This window comes from Capricornis sumatraensis, chromosome 22 (assembly GCF_032405125.1).
Source record: "Capricornis sumatraensis isolate serow.1 chromosome 22, serow.2, whole genome shotgun sequence".
Classification (NCBI taxonomy): domain Eukaryota; kingdom Metazoa; phylum Chordata; class Mammalia; order Artiodactyla; family Bovidae; genus Capricornis; species Capricornis sumatraensis.
In genome coordinates, this window is record NC_091090.1 from 8,550,559 (window position 1) to 8,571,278 (window position 20,720).

General features: G+C 43.1%; 1 protein-coding gene across 8 annotated transcripts in view; it reads left to right on the forward strand.

Annotated features, from left to right (window-relative positions):
* The window catches only part of DST (dystonin), a 522,626-nt gene that overhangs the window by 311,668 nt on the left and 190,238 nt on the right, over positions 1-20,720 (forward strand). For all 8 annotated transcript variants that reach the window (XM_068960483.1, XM_068960482.1, XM_068960484.1 and 5 more), the window contains 5 exons: positions 12,489-12,601; positions 12,697-12,803; positions 16,283-16,402; positions 18,931-19,026; positions 19,470-19,597. In XM_068960483.1, coding sequence (XP_068816584.1) covers positions 12,489-12,601; positions 12,697-12,803; positions 16,283-16,402; positions 18,931-19,026; positions 19,470-19,597 — 564 coding nt within the window. The remainder of the gene's footprint in view (positions 1-12,488; positions 12,602-12,696; positions 12,804-16,282; positions 16,403-18,930; positions 19,027-19,469; positions 19,598-20,720) is intronic.

The following is a 20,720-nucleotide window of genomic DNA, read 5'->3' on the forward strand; positions in this document are numbered from 1 at the left end:
GCTGGCTCCTGAGCTGAGCTGGTCCCCGGGCCCAGGCTCCCCTGACAGTGCAGGCCCTGCTCCCCGCCCCACGCCTGCCTCTCTCACCAGGTGTTCTCCCGGTTGCCCCCCAGCTCCCTTCAGGGTTTTCAGCTCTCCATACACAGTCCTATACCTTTAAAAAATTTTTTTCTTTTTTTTTTGCTGAAGTATGGTTGACTTACAGTGTTGTTTTGATTGCTGCTGTACAGCACACTGCTTCAGTTTCATATATCTGCAGATACTCCCTTTTTCCATATTCTTTTCCCTTATTGTTCATCATAGGATATTGAATATAGTGCCCTGTGTCATACAGTGGGACCTTGTTGTTTATCCGTCTTCTATATACTAGTGTGTTTTGAAAAATGGCTGGAAGACCTGAATAAACATTTCTCCAAAGAAGACATACAGACTGCCAATAGGCACATGAAAGGATGCTCAACATCACCAGTTGTGCAGAGAAATGCAAGTCAGTGTCCTTCATTCTTAACGCCTCACTCATCAGCCAGGCTCATGGTAGATGCTTATTAAATATTGAGTGAATGAATGAACTGCTAGTTTGTTGCCAGGGGAGGATTATTTGTGATTAGCACACCAAAGCCCCACATTCTGCCTTCTCTGATTGCATCATGTCACATGGTTTCTATTCCCATAAGAACTTCTTAGTAACCTGTACACGTGGCTCTGTGTACTTAGTTTCCCAAGTAGCTTCATAGGATCTTCTCTCGAGACTTGAGGCAAATCAGTGGGGTTCCTCAGACCGTATGCAGCAGCCCCAGAGTCTCCCTCCACCCTGCACACATTTCCAGATGCTCTCTCAGGATAACTGAAATTATAGGTGATTCTTGGTGATTCTCAGTGTTCGTTCTTTACAGAAAGGAGGTGAGACACAGGTGTCTGGATGTGCGGTCAAAGTCCAAGGAAGTTAGGACTAAGTCACAAGACAACTGAATCACAGCCCTCTGACTTTTTTCTACCTCGGTATAGCCCATTTTTCTCAAATATGTGAAAATTTGTCTTTAATAATTTTTGGAAACTTTTAAAAGCACTGGCAAAACATACTGTTGGCCATCAGTATCCATCCAGAGGTAATGGGATCTGCAGATGCAACCACCTGGTGATCTAAAATATTAGATTGGTGCAAAAGTAATTATTGTTTCAGACCCTGAATTTTAAATCATTTTAATTAAGCTCAAACACATCTTTTTTAGTCAAAATAGGTACCGTTACAATCAAGTCATTTTTGCCAGGGAGAAAGAAGTTTATTTCTGTAGCATAAAAATCTGTGCTTCAGGATTCGATGAACTCTTGGAAAGCATTTTCTGCCTCCTGCTCGTTGTGAAAGCTTTTTCCTTGAAAAATGGTGTTGAGGTGCTTGAAGAAGTTGGTGAGAGGTCAGGTGAATATGGCAGATGAGGCAAAACTTCATAGCCCAGTTCATTCAGGTTTTGAAGCACTGGTTGTGCAGTGTGTGGTTGGGTGTTGTTGCAGAGAGTTGGGCCCACTCTGCTGCCCAGTGCTGGCTCAGCTGTTTGAGTTTTCTGTGCATCTCATTGGTTTGTTGAGCATGCGTCTCTTAGGTAATGGTTCGCTGGCATTTGGAAAGTTGTAGTGGGTCAGACCGGCAGCAGACCACCGAACAGTGACCGTGCCTCCTCTTTTGGTGCAAGCTTGGCTTTGGAAAGTGCTTTGGAGTTTCTTCTCGGTCCAGCCACTGAGCTGGTTGTCACTGGTTGTTGTATAAAATCTGCTTTTCATTGCACATCACAATCCAATTGAGAAATGGTTCATTGTCGTTGTGTAGAATAAGAGAATACAAACTTCACAATGATATATTTTTTTTGATTTGCAGTCAGCTCGTGAGGCACCCACTCACCGAGCTTTTTCACCTTTCCCGTTGGCTTCATTGCCAAACGACTGTAGAATGGTTGATGTTGGGTTCTTGGGCAGCTTCTCGTGTCGTTGTAGAAGGATCAGCTTTGATGATCCTCTCAGTTGTTGTCAGCTTCCAGTGGCCAGCCACTGAACCTCCTCATCTTCAAGGCACTTGTTTCCTTCTCAAAGCTTCTTGAACCACCCTGCGTTGTATGTTCGCTAACAGTTCCTGGGCCACATGCACTGTTGATGTTGTGAGCTGTCTCCACCGCTTTATGACCCATTTTGAACTCGAATAAGAAAATTGCTTGAGTTTGCTTTTTGTCTAACATCATTTCCATAGTCTAAAATACACATAAAATAAACAGCAAGTAATGATTCATTAGCAGAAAACATAAACCAAGAAATGTGTGTTAAAATGATATATAGCACAACCACATTTCTTTAAGAATGTATTCCAGTATCAAGTGGCAAAAGTTCAACAATGCAAAGCCAGAATTACTTTTGTACCAACCTAAAGCTGCAGAGTCCAGGGTTGACTGAACCCACTGATACAGAGTGGCCTGTGCGTGGAGGGTCATAAGAGACTTGAGCATCAGGGGACTTGTGTCCCTGTGGGTCCAGGACTGATCCACCGCGGATGCTGAGGGGCCGTGTTCGTGTAACAGAAAAAAATTGTTTACTTATTTGGCTGCTCTGGGTCTTAGTTGCACTGCTAGGATCTTCTGTCTTTGCTGTGGAATGCAGGTTTTAGTTGCAGCATGAGAGAGCTTGTTCCCTGACCAGGGATTGAAACCAGGCCCCCTGCATTGGGAGCACAGGGTTGTAGCCACTGGACCACCAGGGAAGTCCCCTTAACCATTTTTAGTGTACGGTTTACTGGGATTAAACACATTCACAGTGTTATACAAACATCACCACCACGCATCTGCAGAACTGTTTTCATCTTGCAAAACTCAAGCTCTGTGCCCATTAAGCAGTAACTTTCCCTCCCCCTCCCCCTAGACCTTGCAACCACGGATCTTTCTATTTCTTTTTTTTTTCCAACTGAGAAAGAAAACTGTTGCTCAGTGTCCTGTCAGATAATCAGATATCTCCAACCACGAGGTTTATTTCAGTGGTTTTGATTTTATTTAAAAACATCTGTTAAGAATCGTGGACATAGAGAACAGAATGTTGGTTGTCAGAGGGGAGGAGGTGGCAGAGGGAAGGACTGGGAGTTTGGAGTCCGCAAAGGTAAACTGTCACCTGCAGGATGGGTAGGCAGCAAGGCCCTACTGCTGGCACAGCAAGGCCCTACTGCTGGCCCTAACTGTATTTAGTACCCTATGATAAACCGTAATGGAAAAGATAATATTAAAAAAAAGAAGGCATACATATGAATAACTGAATCATTTTGCTCTGCAGCTGAAACACAGCATTGTTAATCAATTATACTCCTATAAAATAAAAAGTCAAAAAATAAAAGCTAAAACTAGAAAACTTAGAAGAAATCATAAAAGAAAAACTTCATGACATTGGGTTAGGCAGTGATCTTGCATATGTTACCAAAAGCATGGGTAACTAAGAAGAAAATATGAGAACTGGACTACATGAAAGCAAAAACTTCTGTGCATCAGAAAACAGTATCAACAGTGTGAAAAAGCAGCCTACAGAATGGGAGAATATATTTGTAAATCATACATGTGAAAGTGATTTAATATCTAAAATATATACAGTCTTACAATTTAACAAAGAAAAATCAAACAACTCAGTTTTAAAATTGGTGAAGGACTTGGTTAGGTGCTATCCAGAGAAGATGCACAGATGGCCTGTCAGTACATGAAAAGATGGTCAGCATCATAAATCATTCAGTTCAGTTCAGTCGCTCAGTCGTGTCCGACTCTTTGCGACCCCATGGACTGCAGCACGCCAGGCCTCCCTGTCCATCACCAACTCCTGGAGTTTACTCAAACTTATGTCCATCGAGTCAGTGATGCCATCCAACCATCTCATCCTCTGTCGTCCCCTTCTCTTCCTGCGTTCAATCTTTCCCGGCATCAGGGTCTTTTCAAATGAGTCCACTCTTAACATCAGGTGGCCAAAGTATTGGAGTTTCAGCTTGAATATCACTCAGGACTGATGTCCTTTACGATGGACTGGTTGGGTTTCCTTGCAGTCCAAGGGACTCTCAAGAGTCTTTTCCAAAACTGCAGTTCAAAAGCATCAATTCTTCGGCGCTCAGCTTTCTTTATAATCCAACTCTGACATCTGTACATGACTACTGGAAAAATCATAGCCTTGATGAGATGGACTTCAGTGGCAAAGTAATATCTCTGCTTTCTAATATGCTGTCTACGTTTGTCATAACTTTCCTTCCAAGGAGCAAGCGTCTTTTAATTTCATGGCTACAGTAACCATCTGCAGTGATTTTTGGAGCCCCCCAAATAAAGTCAGCCACTGATTTCACTATTTCCCCATCTATTTGCCATGAAGTGATGGGACCGGATCCATGATCTTCGTTTTCTGAATGTTGAGCTTTAAGCCAACTTTTTCACTCTCTTCTTTCACTTTCATCAAGAGACTCTTTAGTTCCTCTTCATTTTCTGCCATAAGGGTGGTGTCATCTGCATATCTGAGGTCATTGATATTTCTCCCGGCAATCTTGATTCCAGCTTGTGCTTCCTCCAGTCCAGCGTTTCTCATGATGTGCTCTGCATAGAAGTTAAATAAGCAGAGTGACAATATAGAGCCTTGATGTACTCCTTTCCCTATTTGGAACCAGTCTGTTGTTCCATGTCCAATTCTGACTGTTGCTTCCTGACCTGCATACAGATTTCTCAAGAGGCAGGTCAGTTGGTTTGGTATTTACATCTCTTTCAGAACTTTCCACAGTTTGTGGTGATTGACACAGTCAAAGGCTTTGGCATAGTCAATAAAGCAGAAATAGATGTTTTTCTGGAACTCTTTTGCTTTTTCGATTATCCATTGGTTGTTGGCAGTTTGATCTCTGGTTCCTCTGCCTTTTCTAAAACTAGCTTGAACATCTGGAATTTCACTGTTTACATATTGCTGAAGCCTGGCTTGGAGAATTTTAAGCATTACTTTGCTAGTGTGTGAGGTGAGTGCAATTGTGCAGTAGTTTGAGCATTCTTTGCACTGCCTTTCTTTGGGATTGAAATGAAAATTGACCTTTTCCAGTCCTGTGGCCACTGCTGAGTTTTCCAAATTTGCTGGCATACTGAGTGCAGCACTGTCACAGCATCATCTTTCAGGATTTGAAACAGCTCCCCTGGAATTCCATCACCTCCACTAGCTTTGTTCATAGTGATGCTTCCTAAGGCCCACTTGACTTCACATTCCAGGATGTCTGGCTCTAGGTGAGTGGTCACACCATCATGGTTATCTGGGTCGTGAAGATCTTTTTTGTACCATTCTTCCGTGTATCCTTGCCACCTCTTCTTAATGTCTTCTGCTTCTGTTAGGTCCAGACCATTTCTGTCCTTTATCGAGCCCATCTTTGCATGAAATGTTCCCTTGGTATCTCTAATTTTCTTGAAGAGATCTCTAGTCTTTCCCATTCTATTGTTTTCCTCTATTTGCACTAATCACTGAGGAAGGCTTTATCTCTTCTTGCTGTTCTTTGGAACTCTGCATTCAGATGCTTATACCTTTCCTTTTCTCCTTTGCTTTTTGCTTCTCTTCTTTTCAGAGCTATTTGTAAGGCCTCCCCAGACAGCCATTTTGCTTTTTTGCATTTCTTTTTCTTGGGGATGTTCTTGATCCCTGTCTCCTGTACAATGTCAGAAAATTGTCCATAGTTCATCAGGCAGTCTGTCTATCAGATCTAATCCCTTAAATCTATTTCTCACTTCCACTGTATAATTGTAAGGGATTTGATTTAGGTCATACCTGAATGGTCTAGTGGCTTTCCCTACTTTCTTCAGTTTCAGTCTGAATTTGGCAATAAGGAGTTCATGATCTGAGCCACAGTCAGCTCCTGGTCTTGTTTTTGCTGACTGTATAGAGCTTCTCCATCTTTGGCTGCAAAGAATATAATCAATCTGATTTCGATGTTAGCCATCTGGTGATGTCCATGTGTAGAGGCTTCTCTTGTTGTTGTTGGAAGAGGGTGTTTGCTATAACCAGTGTATTTTCTTGGCAAAACTCTTATTAGCCCTTGCCCTGCTTCATTCTGTACTCCAAGGCCAAATTTGCATGTTACTCCAGGTGTTTCTTGACTTCCTACTTTGGCATTCCAGTCCCCTATAATGAAAAAGACATCTTTTTTAGGTGTTAGTTCTAAAAGGTCCTGTAGGTCTTCATAGAACCGTTCGATTTCAGCTTCTTCAGCGTTACTGGTCAGGGATAGACTTGGATTACCGTGATATTTTATGGAAACATTTTATGGAAACGAACAGAGATCATTCTGTCGTTTTTGAGATTGCATCCAGGTATTGCATTTTTGACTCTTTTGTTGATCGTGATGGCTACTCCATTTCTTCTAAGGAATTCCTGCCCACAGTAGTAGATGTAATGGTCATCTGAGTTAAATTCACCCATTCCAGTCCATTTTAGTTCGCTGATTCCTAGAATGTCGACGTTCACTCTTGCCATCTCCTGTTTGACCAGTTCCAGTTTGCCTTGATTCATGGACCTGACATTCCAGGTTCCTATGCAATATTGCTCTTTACAGCATTGGACCTTGCTTCTATCACCAGTCACATCCACAACTGGGTGTTTTTTTTTGCTTTGGCTCCATCCCTTCATTCTTTCTGGAGTTATTTCTCTACTGATTTCCAGTAGCATATTGGGCACCTACCGGCCTGGGGAGTTCATCTTTCAGTGTCTTATCTTTTTGCATGTTCATGCTGCACATTGGGTTCTCAAGGCAAGAATACTGAAGTGGTTTGCCATTCCCTTCTCCAGTGGACCACATTCTGTCAGACCTCTCCACCGTAACCTGTCTGTCTTGGGTGGCCCCAAGCTTGTACATTTGGAGATTCTTAGTTCAGGTACTGTTCTCGGTTCATGTGGTGTTGAAGGCTGGCTTGAAGCTTTTTGAGCGTTCCCTTGGTGGCACGTGAAATGAGCTTGATTGTATGGTAGCTTGAGCGTTCCTTGGTATTGCCTTTCTTTGGCTTGTGTCTGTTTCGTAGCTAGAGATAGGTTCGTTCGTGTCGTGCTTTAGATTCTCCACATAGGTGATATCATATGGTGCTTTTCTTTCCCTTCTGGCTGACTTCACTGAATATGATATTCTCTAGGTCCTGCCAGTTGCTGCAAATGGCATTATGTTGTTCCTTTTTGTGGTTGAGTAGAGTTCTCTAGTATATGTATACCACATCTTTTTTTATCCACTCATCTGCTGGTGAATATTTAGGTTGTAACAGACTTCATAAATTTAAATCATTTCTTTCTGTAACTTGAAAAAAGTGCTGATTTGGACTTTGACTATTGATAGTTCTTAGATACGTCCTGTCCACATCCTTTCAGTTTTGGTTCAGGATTTGGTCACCTGTGTCTGTACTAACGTATTCTTCTCTTAACTGACTTGTATCTGTGCCCCTCTGGGAGTTCCCATGGCAGTTTCTAAGGACTTTCTTCCCAGGTGTTTGACTTTGCTTCATGCTCCTCTTGGTAGGGCTTATTGTTGTTTGACATGGTAAAACATGAAAGCCTAATCTCCAGCCATTTATGACACTTAAGTCACAGTTTTCTTGTAGAATTCTATCTAATTCTTATGTGAGAGAATATATTGATAAAGTACTTGAGGACTGCAGAGTAATTTGGAGGCGTCTATACTAAAAAATTTCTTATATAATTTTAATGTTCTACTAGTTTGGCTATCAATGTGAGTGGTGAAATCTTTATATATATATATGTATGTATGTATGTATGTATGTATATATATGCCTCTCTCTATATAAATGCCATGCATATATATGTGTATATGCCTATAAGTTAGTCATTCAGTCTTGTCTGACTCTTTGTGACCCTGTGGACTATAGCCCATCAGGCTCCCTGTCCATGGGATTCTCCAGGCAAGAATATTAGAGTGGGTAGCCATTCCTTTCTCCAGGACATCTTCTTGATCCAAGAATTATACCTGTCTCCTGCATTACAAACAGATTCTTTACCATCTGAGCCACCAGGCAAGCCCATATGTGCCTCTGGGTGTACATATATCTGTTTTGTCCGGGAAGAATACTTTTAATTTGGGTGTTGTATGAAAGATAAGCATTACTTTTATCCAAGATTGTTTTGTGTTATGACAATAGCCATTTTGCTTGGTACCTTTTTGTCCTGTGTTTTTGAGACAAAGGCAGTAAGCATGCATAGACGTGGCTTCGGCCTGACTTTCAACTTCCTCATATGGCCTCTCTTGGTTTTATACATCTAGTGTGAAAAATGTATGTGATCATCTCCCGTTTTTTATTTCTTTGTAAGCGCTTTCTATTAATTTAGTGGGGAAAAAAGTGGGATGTAAAGGTGTGCTTTAAAAAGCTGCTGTCCATGATGAAGGAGTCATTCAGAAAAGATGACATCATCTTAGAATAATAATACAAGTAAGACTTAGATGGCTTTTATGGCTTTCATCCCATTTGAAAAACTGGTATAATTTTAGGTGGCAGAGGATTACATCATATAATTTTGAATGGTTTTCAGAAAACAGGGAAATTAGACTGGTTAATACTCAGTGCGGAGTAGGCAATGGCACCCCACTCCAGTGATGTAAGCTATGGCAGGAACACAGTTGCTTACAGTATAATATAGTGTTTGCTTAGTGAAACCTAAAATGAGAATAAAATTTCCTGTAAAAATTCCACAAAAGGGGATGTTACAGTGAAATGAAGCCTTTAGAATGAAAAGAAAAATCTTGCATATGTGGGAACTAGCTACGTTTTTAAGGGTTATATGATCCCAGTGAAGCTGTGAAGGAAAAGGAAGGTGGGTCCCAGCATGTGCAGCTTCTGGAAGCTCCAGACAAACAGGAGAAGCAGAATGGGAAGCTGCAGAGGGGCCCCACGGAAGGTAGAATTCCGACAACACTCAGGCTGCTCCGTCTCCAGAGTGGTTTTAGAACACTTTTTGCTTCATTAAGGTTTGTTCACTGGAGTCCTAACAGAGGAAACCCCCTGCAGCTTTTGTTTCATGAAAGGGTTAAGTATCAGGAAAACAGAGGCAGCTTATCCCAGATTGATGTATTACACAGCCGCTTTTGTGCTCAAACAACTCTGTCATTCTGAAGGAGTGCTTTGTTCTCTCAGTGGAGAGCTGGATTCTTCAATGACTGGATTCATTCTCCGGGATTACTCAGTGTTTACTCTATTTGCTAATGGCAGGCTTTGCTTGACAACATGCCCTTTCTTGTTGGGAGACTTGGCAAACTCAGAAACACTGGCTTTTCTTTCTTCAAAATGTCTGAACTTTGTGGATGCAAAGCAGTTTTTTGAACTTCCGAGATTTTTGTCTCGACTGTTATGCACACCTGTTTAGTAATCTTGAAGTTATCAGACTCTTCCAACTACACATTTGTGAATAGAAAGTGTTACTTTTTTAGAGGTGATGTCGTTTACCTGTATTGTCAGTGGATTCATTGTTTGTATAATCAATGTGAGATACCTTTCTAGTGATCATATTGGTGGCAATGTGAAAAGCATTGAAGAATTTCCAAATAATTCCCAGGAAATCCATAGGTAGGTAGGTACATTTCAAGGTTATGAACACTTTGAAAGTGCAGTAAAACAGTGAGTAGATAACTTTGGAGGTCTGCTTTCTTAATAGATAAACATAAGCGTCCTGATTGCTGTCTCCCTTCCTGAAGTTAGTGGTATGTTTCTGTCCTGTAATCTGTTTTCTCGCTCTGTTCAGAATAACTACATCTCAGCCTCCTGTCCTACCTCTGAACACTCCCACCCTTCTGCAGACCCCAGAGGGTGATTTTGAGGGAGACAGGATGCCCTTGGAGGCTGGAATGAGAGCCTTTCCTTAGAAGCTGAGAAACAGGTTCCTAGAGATTTGGGGGTCGGTACTGCTCTTTTTGATGGCTTTACTGTTTCCATATTTGTTTCTACATTCTTTAAATGATTTTGAGAGGAAAGTTTCCTGACTGGCTTCTGGCCTTAGTTAAGTTTCTGGCTACAGTGTTTTACACTTAGTATTCAAGGAATATTTGGGAAGTCTTAAAAAATCCTATGTCGATAGAGCTGGCTTTAAGTAATCTCTGTGGTTTATAGCATCCTGGGTGGGTGGGTCGGTGTGTGTGTGTGTGTGTGATGTATGTTTGAGAAGAGAGTGTGTGTGTGTGTGATGTATGTTTATGAAGAGTGTGTGTGTGTGTGTGAGAGAGAGAGAGAGATGTATGTTTGTGAAGAGTGTGTGTGTGTGAGAGAGAGAGATGTATGTTTGTGGAGAGTGTGTGTGTGAGAGAGAGAGAGAGATGTATGTTTGTGGAGAGTGTGTGTGTGAGAGAGAGAGAGAGATGTATGTTTGTGAAGAGTGTGTGTGTGAGAGAGAGAGAGATGTATGTTTGTGGAGAGTGTGTGTGTGTGAGAGAGAGAGATGTATGTTTGTGGAGAGTGTGTGTGTGTGTGAGAGAGAGGTATGTTTGTGGAGAGTGTGTGTGAGAGAGAGAGAGATGTATGTTTGTGGAGAGTGTGTGTGTGTGTGAGAGAGAGAGGTATGTTTGTGGAGAGTGTGTGTGTGAGAGAGAGAGATGTATGTTTGTGGAGAGTGTGTGTGTGTGTGTGAGAGAGAGAGGTATGTTTGTGGAGAGTGTGTGTGTGAGAGAGAGAGATGTATGTTTGTGGAGAGTGTGTGTGTGTGTGAGAGAGAGAGGTATGTTTGTGGAGAGTGTGTGTGTGAGAGAGAGAGAGGTATGTTTGTGGAGAGTGTGTGTATGTGAGAGAGAGAGATTTATGTTTGTGGAGAGTGTGTGTGTGAGAGAGAGAGAGGTATGTTTGTGGAGAGTGTGTGTGTGTGTGAGAGAGAGGTATGTTTGTGGAGAGTGTGTGTGTGAGAGAGAGAGGTATGTTTGTGGAGAGTGTGTGTGTGTGAGAGAGAGATGTGTGTGTGTGTTTGTGGAGATATAAGCTGGTGCTTGTTTTAGTCTTCTGTGATTCTGTGTAATAACCAACCTACTTATCTTATCTGTGATATTTATTGAGTGTCTTCAATATGTATACCCCTGTTTATCTCAGGAGAAGGATAAAATACAAGTCTGTTAAAATCACGTGGCTCTTGTTATCTTGGAATTAGCTGGTTGGGAGAAACGAGATGCGCCTGCACTTTGAACAGTAAATTTGGAGGGCAAAGAAGTATATGACTCTTCCAGGTGCCAGATTAATTGTCACAGGCTCAGGAGCAGGACTTCCTGGCGTCTCAGATGGTAGAGAACTCACCTACTGTGCAGGAATTGTGGGTTCAATGCATGGGTCAGGAAGATCCCCTGGAGGAGAGCATGGCAGCCCGCTCCAGTATTCCTGCCGGGAGAATCCCATGGACAGGGGAGCCTGGCAGGCTACAGTCCACAGGGTTGCAAAGAGTTGGACAGGACTGGGCAACTAAGCACGCTGGAGTTCAGGGACCCAAGGGGGAAATGAGGGCTGGAAAGGTGAGTGAGGGCCCCGGAGGAAGTGGGGCTGAATGTCTGCTCCCAGGATGGGGAGACCTGTGCAGGAGGGCTGTGACCAGAAAGGGTGTTCTGCGTGGTGGTACCCTGAGGGTAACAGTGCACGGGGCCTGAGCTCTTTGGGAGGAACACTGAGAAGTTGCCAGTTGGATTAGAAGGATACGTTGAGGTAATGGGGCTTAAATAGATTGAATGCAACAGATACTCATATATGGTCTCATCTTGGGCAAGTTGTGGATTTTGCTGAAATTTTATACATGAAAGTTGTTACATTTTTCTGCATTTGCTTTTGGCTCACAAAAGTTTCTGAGAGAAATGAGTGTTGACTGAAAAACTGAACAATCTAAAAGATGAGAGTTACATTTGGTGAACAAAACTGAGGCCTCAGTCCTAGGACACAGCCTCTCAGACGGCTCTGAGGGACGGCTCTGAAGAGGCCAGGGGGAGGCCAGGATGTATGGGGGCTTTGCAACAGAGATCAGGTAGTCGGAACATCAGAAGACTACCTGATTAACTAGAGAAAACAAGATCTCTCAAGTTAATGAATTGAGCGCTTTTCTGTGTATGGGAAGGTGCAGGCCTCTGAGCTCCTCGAGCTTGTTTCTTTGATCTGTGCCTCAGGTGCCCAGGGCCAGGATCCCGTGCTTTCTCACCCTGATGTGAGTTTGATGATGGTTTGATGGTTTCGGGGCTGGTGGTTTGAAACTCAGGTGTTTTCATCCTGAGTTCCCTCAGGGCTCATGGTCCAGGCGGCTGTATTGTGATGGCTTGGTGGCTGCAGCACCCTTTGTTTACCAGTACGGCAGGAGGCGTTCTTAGTTCACAGGAGCAGTGTTAAAGATTAGATTGAAAAACTCTGTATTTCCACACACGTTTAGTATTAAGATTTGCAGGAGTTGTTATGTCAGTAAGTACACATGTAAATTTCATATTGAATTGGCAAGTGAGAAACCTCATTAATACAGCATATGTTTTTTCCTAGGCCGGACCTGATAGACATGAATACTGTTGCTGTTCAAAGCAACCTTGCAAATTTAGAGCATGCTTTCTATGTAGCAGAAAAAATCGGTGTTATAAGACTTCTGGATCCTGAAGGTGAGTGATTGTCTTGACCAGATGTTGATGGGCTGGAAGGTCTGAGCTAAAGTAATTGATCAGCATTTTGAAATAATTCATGTTGCTGCTTTTAGATGTTGATGTCTCCTCACCTGATGAAAAGTCAGTAATAACTTATGTATCATCTCTCTATGACGCATTTCCCAAAGTCCCTGAAGGTGGTGAAGGCATCGGGGCAAATGTGAGTATTGATTTTTCCATTCTGAAGTTGATAACTCAGAATTGACTGAATTCTCTGAGAGTGCTTTTTGCAGTCATATTTTTTGTTAATATGACTTAAAAGAAATTGAAGTATAGTAGATTTACAATGTTCTGTTAATTTATGCTGTAGAGCAAAGTGATTCAGTTATCCAGATATTTGCGTTCTTTTTAAAATGTTCTTTTTCATTATAGTTTATCATAGGGTATTGAATATAGTTCTGCTAATTCCAGCCTCCCAGTCGCTACCTCCCCCAAGCTTCTACCCCTTGGCACCCATCAGTCTGTTCTCTATGTTTGTGATTCTCTTTGTTTCATAGATAAGTTCATTTTTGTCATATTTTAGATTACGATACCATTCATATTATATGGTAATTGTCTTTCTCTGTCTTAACTTCATTTAGTACTATAACCTCTGGGTCTATCCATGTTGCTACACATTGCATTATTTTATTCTTTATATGGTCAGGTAATATTCCATTGTATATATGTACCATATCTTCTTTAAAAAACAAAAAAAATTTTGTCTTTAGTCTCACACGAACAGCAACGGGATCCATTCTTCCCCAAACTCCCCTCCCATCCAGGCTGCCACATGACATTGAGCAGAGTTCCACGTGCTGTATAGTAGGTCCTTGTTGGTATCCGTTTTAAATATAGCAGTGTGTACCTGTCCATCCCAGACTCCCTAATTATCCCTTTCCCCATCCTCCCCTGCCAGCAATCATAAGTTCGTCTTCTAAGTCCGTGAGTTTCTCTGTTTTGTAAGTAAGTTCCTTTGTATCATTTCTCTTTAGATTCCACATATAAGGGATGCCATACAATATTTCTCCTTCTCTGTCTGACTTCCTTCGCTCAGTATTGACCATCTCTGGGTCCATCCGTGTTGCTGCAGAAGGCATTATTGCACTCTTTCTCTTGACTGAGTAGTATTCCTTTGTATATACGTACACATTTCTTTATCTGTTCATCTGTTGATTAACATTCAGGTTGTTTCCATGTTGTGGCTGTTGTGAGGAGTGCTGCTATGAGCATAGAGGTGCATGGATCATTTTGAATGAGAATTCTGTCTGGGTGTATGCCCAGGAGTAGCATTGCTGGATCATACGGTAATTGTATTTTTAGTTTTCTGAAGAGCCTCCGTACTGTTCTCCATGGTGGCTGTAACATTCCCACCAACAGTCTAAAAGGGTTCCCTTCTCTCTGCACCCTCTCCAGCATTTATTGTTTGTTGACTTTTTAATGATGTCTCTTCTGATCAGTGTGAAGTGATGCCTCATTATGCTTTTGACTTGCATTTCTCTAATAATTGGTGATGTTCAGCATCTTTTCACGTGCCTATTGACCATGTGTATGTTCTCTTTGGAGAAATGTCTATTTAGAGCTTCTGCCCACTTTGCAATTCAGTTGTTTTTGTGTTGTTGAGTTGTACGGGTTTACAGTCTTTTAATGTCAAATATTTTTTAATGGATTTGAGTTAATAGGCTACTCAATAAATTGATACTATATGTATTTTAATGGTACCATTCCACCATTACAATTCAAGTATAACTCAGAAACATTTCATTTAAGTAGGTTATTCAGAGTTGCATGTCATTTTGGAAATGAAAACTGGAACCACTCAGTTGAGAGATTTTTTTTTTCGTCTTTTTTAATGTGCTGCTGTTTAACAGCCACCCAGTTTGCTATCCTTCTCTCTGTAGAGACTGTCTCACTTCTGAAATCACTTTCAAGTTTATAGACTTAGATGATCCCAGGAAGTAAGGTCGCTCTGTGTTGTGTTCTGATTTGAAGGTGAGGCCCAGAGGAGGGTGATTGGGTTTTGCCAGACTAACAGGGCTTCTCTGTAGCAGGGCAGGGTCTCTGACACGTGGCTCTGGGTTCTTGGTTTAGTCCTGTGCTTCCGGAAGCCTGCAGTGTATTTTCGCCGTGCGTGTCATGCTGGCCCTGCTGACGAGCGCTGTGCTTCTCTGGGGGACAGGACCCCCGCCCCACATGTGCTGTGCTCTTGGGGGACCCCCTCTCCCTGGCCTCTCCACTCCTGCAGCTGCTGCCTTTATTCTGTCTCACCTTGAAGATTTGGGAGCTCTCTGGTCTCTTGTGTCGCCTCCGTGTGCTCTGGTTTAGGCTTGTTCCTCTTCGCTCCTCTGTGCTCTGTCTTGAAGGCTGGTCCTCGAGCAACTTGCTGCCATGCTCACCCTTCGCTCCAGTGTCCGCTGTGACTCAGTCTGGAGCTGCCTGTGGCCGCTCCGCGCTCCTCCCCACGGCCTGCACGCAGCTCCTCACTCCCACCCCTTTTCCGGGATGAGGATGTGAGCTTGCTTGTGGCCTTGCCGGCTCCTCTGATTTTCTTCTACCATCATCTCTGCACACTGTCGGCATATTAACTTGGAAACCTTCCACGGCTCCATGCGGCTTGCAAGGCTCAACGCGGTCTAGATGTGCTGACCTCCACGGCTCTGCACGTGTCAGTTCTTCCCAGCAGCAGTCCCCACGTGAGCTGTTGGCGGTGGCCAGGGTGTTCCTGTCTGAGTCCATGCCCCCGTCCCACGCGTCGCCTGTCTGTCCCTCCCGCCCCCCACTCACAGTTCCTGCATACTGCGTAGCCACCCAGGGATGGCCTCTCCCAAGAGGCCTTCAGGTGATGCTTTCCAGGCACATCTGTGCTCACCTCACTTTTTATCTTGATGCCTCGCATAAACTGCCTGCTTTTGTTATTTCAACACTTCTTCAGTACTGCTTTTCATTTTGCATAACTGTTTATATTATGACTCTCTCTTGCCTCCTCGTCTAGACAGAAAACTCTTTGATAAAAGGGATCATCTCTTAAAGTATTACATTTTTATTACAGCGCTTAGCACAGTGCTTTGAACATCATAAGCACTTCCTCAAATGCTTAATTGAAGAAAACAGTTGACAGTCTTCCAGTCTCCTTCATTTAAAAATAAAAGTTTGCTTAAGAAGTATTGAATCGTTCCCACCATGTACATTTCCTGTAGGTTTCGTTCCTGTCAAGTTTCCTGTGTATTAGGTAGTTCTGTGAGTTTCAGATATCAGGTAAACTTAGAAAGGCTAGCAGAGAAGGTAGCTCACCTGGCTTTCGCAGGCCATTACTCTCTCTTGACTGCCTGGGAAACACTCCAAATTGATCATGGTGTTTTTTTCTGCTACATTTCAATGCAGCCTCAGAAGCCTTCTTAACATGGTGCCTCAGTCACCCTGGATCCTTGGATCAGAGTTGGCGTTCCTTAGGCGAGTCTTAGTGGTCAACTGTTGATAGCATGTTTTTAGAGCTGTTTAAGTGGACAGAATTGAGACTGGAAGGGAATGAAGAAAACCTTGAACTGGTCCTGTCGGGCTTAAAGACCCGCAGATCCACACAGTGACCTCTGGCCAGACTATGTTAGACATGAATGCTGCCATCTGCAGATACAGACCTTCTTTGCCATCTTCTCCTTGTAGGATGTCGAAGTCAAGTGGATTGAATACCAGAATATGGTCAACTACCTCGTCCAGTGGATCAGACACCACGTGGCCACTATGTCGGAGAGAACATTTCCTAATAATCCTGTAGAACTCAAGGTCTGTGTCCCTACAGAAGTTAAGTAGGGTTAAGTTTGTTACTAAACCTTTAAAAAAATGCTGAAATGGTTCTGTCATTTCAGAAACTGAAGAAAAATTACCCTTGGCAAGGTACCAGTCAGCAAGCAAATTATTTATTTATCCATCTTCTGTTTTATACAGAGGAAATGGAAGTCGACACCAATACTTAAAACATCAGAGCAACAACATCTTAAATTTATAGTCCCTTCACTTTGCATTGTTGAGAGTTAATATGGGAGGGTCTCTGGGAATGACACTGCTGTGTTATTTTTGGAACCTGGGAGACACCTGGAGCTAGCAGGTGGCTGGGACAGGAGCTGTGTGGGAAGCCTGTGGAATACAGGGGTGGCCGGGTGTGTGCCTGTGGTCACATCCTGTTAGAAACGGCCTCAGAGGCTTCTGTGATACAAGACGTACATTCAGTGTTTCACCACGAATTTGGAAGGACGTACCCGATTCCCGGGGTAAGTGAGTTCCTGGTTTAGTAGAACAGGTGCTGCTGCCTAAGAAACTGGGTCCATCTCTTTGTCAGAGACGTCACAGAGGTATTAAAAGATGGTGTAGTTGTATAAACATCGAAAATAAGTTGACTCTTCTTGTACCTTGGGATTTGCCATCGCAGAGTGGTGGACTTTATTTCAAGAAATGGCTCATGTGAATATGAACAACAAAGTCTAATTCCTTGAACTGTAGACATTGTTTTCCTGATCGGAATTTCAAGAATGGTTCTAATCCAGGAGGGGCCCTGTTCACATGAGCAGTTGCATCCACGCATCTGGACACAACGTCTGTGGAACAGCTTTTACTCACGCCAGCATGGGGAGTTTGTCCTTGGCACCAGGCTCCTTGGCGCGTGTCCATGTGATGCTCCTTTGGGTCTTTCTGAAGCAGTTTTGTGTGATGTCTCCCAGTGTGGATGGTAGCCGCTCCTGGCAGGAAAGCATTCCTCCCCCTCCCATGACCACATCTACTGTGAACAGCGTCAACACACAATGGCATGCTGTGGTTATTCACCGATGGACATCCTAAAATGTTGCACTTTGGGGTTAGCCAACTTCTAGATTTGAAGTTCTACTTATTTTCAAATAGATTCATTGTCCAGACATTTGAGTAAATTCATGCTGGTTTCTGATTAGTGCAGATGCTTAAATTATTGAAGAAAGTTGACTACACAGATTACTTGCTGGTGCCTGGGATAAGACAGGATATAGGAAAAAAATACATCATGGGGAAATACTAAATATTAGGTTTGCCAAAGAGTTTATTTGGGTTTTTCTCAAAGGAACTTTTTGGCCAACTGAATAATTTTCTTAGTCAGCAAAACATTAAATGGAATCCTTCAGAGAAATGTGTCTTCTTGAACACTTTCATGGACTTGTTTTAAAGCAGCATGAATTAGGATGAAATAATCAGTGTACACTTACTAAATGTGGAGCTATTTTATCAACATAATTTTTAGAAGCTCCTTGTTAATAAACATAATAAACATATATTTAAGAGACTCTCAAATTACTATCTGTAAGTTAGATAGTAATTGAATTATATGGCTCAAACTTTTATAATACTAGCAGGACCCAGTAGCATCTTTTTCACTTGTAAGATCTGCTTAATTTGGCCATGGGACATTGAAAGTAAACTTTAGTCCTGTCTATCTGATGAGAATTCTGTTTTTCAAGGATAGACCATGAAATAGAGGAGGATGCTTCCCACCCCGTTTTATGAGAATTGCATCAGATGATTTTTCCAAAATGTAAAAGCTAAAGTACAGCATTTGCAAAGTGTATCTTTTAAAGGATGTGTCTTCTTATTTGGATGATGAGATCCTTAGTAGAGTTGTGGTTCCCTGGCGGCTCAGCTGGTAAAGAATCCACCTGCATTGTGGAGACCTGGGTTCGATCCCTGGGTCGGGAAGATCCTCTGGAGAAGGGAAAGGCTACCCATTCCAGGATTCTGGCTGGAGATGCCCATGGACACAGGAGCCTGACAGGCTACAGTCCACGGGGTCGCAAAGAGTCAGACACGACTGAGCAGCTAACAGACACTGTTGTGGTTTTCATTATGCAGATGCCTGGGCAGCATATGTTGAATCGGGCTCACAGCCCTAATTGCATCCTCTTCAGATCCCTTAGGTCCTGTTTACCAGCTGTCTGAGAACTGGCATCCTTGATTGTCTCATTTTATGAAGGAATGCCTCCCCGGGTGGGACAGTGGTAAAGCATCTGCCTACCAATGCAGGAGATGCAAGAGATGTGAGCTTGATCTCTGGGTCAGGAAGATCCCTTGGAGTAGGAAATGGCAACCCACTCCAGTATTCTTGCCTGGAAAATTCCACAGACAGAGGTGCTTGGTGGTGCAGTCCATGGGGTCTCAAAGAGTTGGACATAGCTGAGTACGCATGCCACGCCACCCAGGGCAGGTGAGAGAACAGAAAGCAAGAAGTCGTGACATTATGTGATAATGAAAACAGATTTTTGAAGTTCAGCTCTTTATTTTCCCTTTCATTTTAGGCACTTTACAATCAGTATTTACAGTTTAAAGAAACAGAAATTCCACCAAAGGAGACAGAAAAATCAAAAATTAAACGCTTATATAAATTATTAGAGGTAAGAAAAAATTTGCTTTGAATTGGCAAATGTCTCCTTTTAAAAAATTTTATTGATGTAGTTGATTTATTATAGTGTGTCAATTTCTGCTGCTCAGCATGGTAACTCAGTTATATACCTCAGTTATGTAGTATTTACTGTGCTGTGCAGTAGGACCTGCTGTTTGTCCATTCTCTGTATAATATTCTTTGTATCTGCTAATCCCAAACTCAGTCCTTCCCTTCCCCCTTCTCCAACCCCTCCCCTTTGTCAACCACAAGTTTGCTCTCTGTGTCTGTGATTCCGTTTCGTAGATAAGCTTTTTTGTGTCATCTTTTAGAGTCCATCTGTAAGTGATATTATATGGTATCAAATGTAATCTTTATTAAAAGTCTGTCTTGATTTAAGAAGCGTGATTTTTAATGTCTTTGCTTCACATCACCTTTTTGTGCTGTTTTCTCTAGATTTGGATAGAGTTTGGACGCATCAAACTCCTTCAAGGTTATCACCCAAATGACATAGAAAAGGAGTGGGGAAAGCTCATCATCGCCATGCTGGAGAGGGAGAAGGCTCTTCGTCCCGAAGTTGAAAGGTTGGGGGCATTCTCTGCCCTGGGTGTCCAGTGAGGGGGTCCACTTGTGGTGCAGAAACAGCTCAAGATTTGGAGACATGCCAGGCTGGACCAACATTAGCCTTTTCCATTTGCTTGTTTGCGTGACCTTGGCTAAGTCTTTCTGATTCTCCCATTTTATCTAGAAACTCTTCCAAGAGGTTTGAGGAAGGAATCAGGGAAGTAATGTTGGAGGAGGGACCTGGGTTGGTGTATGCAGTCGCATCTCATATGGCGGTTACAGATTTAACAGTCAGGAGGACTCGTGAGAATTTCTCCAGCTTTTAAGTCACCAGAAGCTCATCCATACATAACATAGGTTAACTGTGAGCTTACCTATGTTTTGGGCTACAGCCTTCTCCCCGTGGGCAGTGAACCCTCTGTTTAAAGAAGGGCAGTGAGGCAGCACCCAGAGGACGTGTGATCGCTGGTTCAGTCCTGCCCTGCCTGTGGGCCCAAAACCATCCCTAAGCTTCCTCCTTTCTCTCCTGCCTCACCAGGCGCCCCAGAAGGTCGCCTTGGTCCTCAGGAGGGGTTTGTTGGACGATCCTTCCTTTCCAGCCTGAGCTGTGCTGCGTGGGGCTCGTGGTCCGAGTCCCTGAGGCCGGCCTTCTAGTCCTCGGCGAGCCACGCCGGCCGCCTCTCAGGAGCACTGGCCTGCCCGTTTCCCAGCCTCTGCGTTTGTGAGATCTCGGCACTGTCTTTTCCTGTGGCTGGGTCATCTGGTTCATCCTCTCCTTACTCCTGATCTTCCTCTGATCTCAGCTCCAGTATGATTTCCCCCAGAAACTTTGCGAAGTCTCCCAGGCTGGTTCAGGTGTTTCAGTGTTGACCCTCCTGTTCCACGTGGTCCTCCTTCATAGACTCATCTCGGTGGTAATTTATACATTTCTCTGCGATTGCTTGAATGAGGACTGCCGGTTCCACAGAGTGAGCGTGCAGACAGATTCCTGTGTTTGTGGTTCTTTGTACTGCCCACAACACTGGCTCTGCTACCCAGAGGCCCTCAATATACTGATGTTCTCTGCACCCACTCCTAACTTCCACGTGGAAGAAGTGTAAACTAATGCATTGAAGATCAGAGGGTGGGTCTGATTTGTCAGGC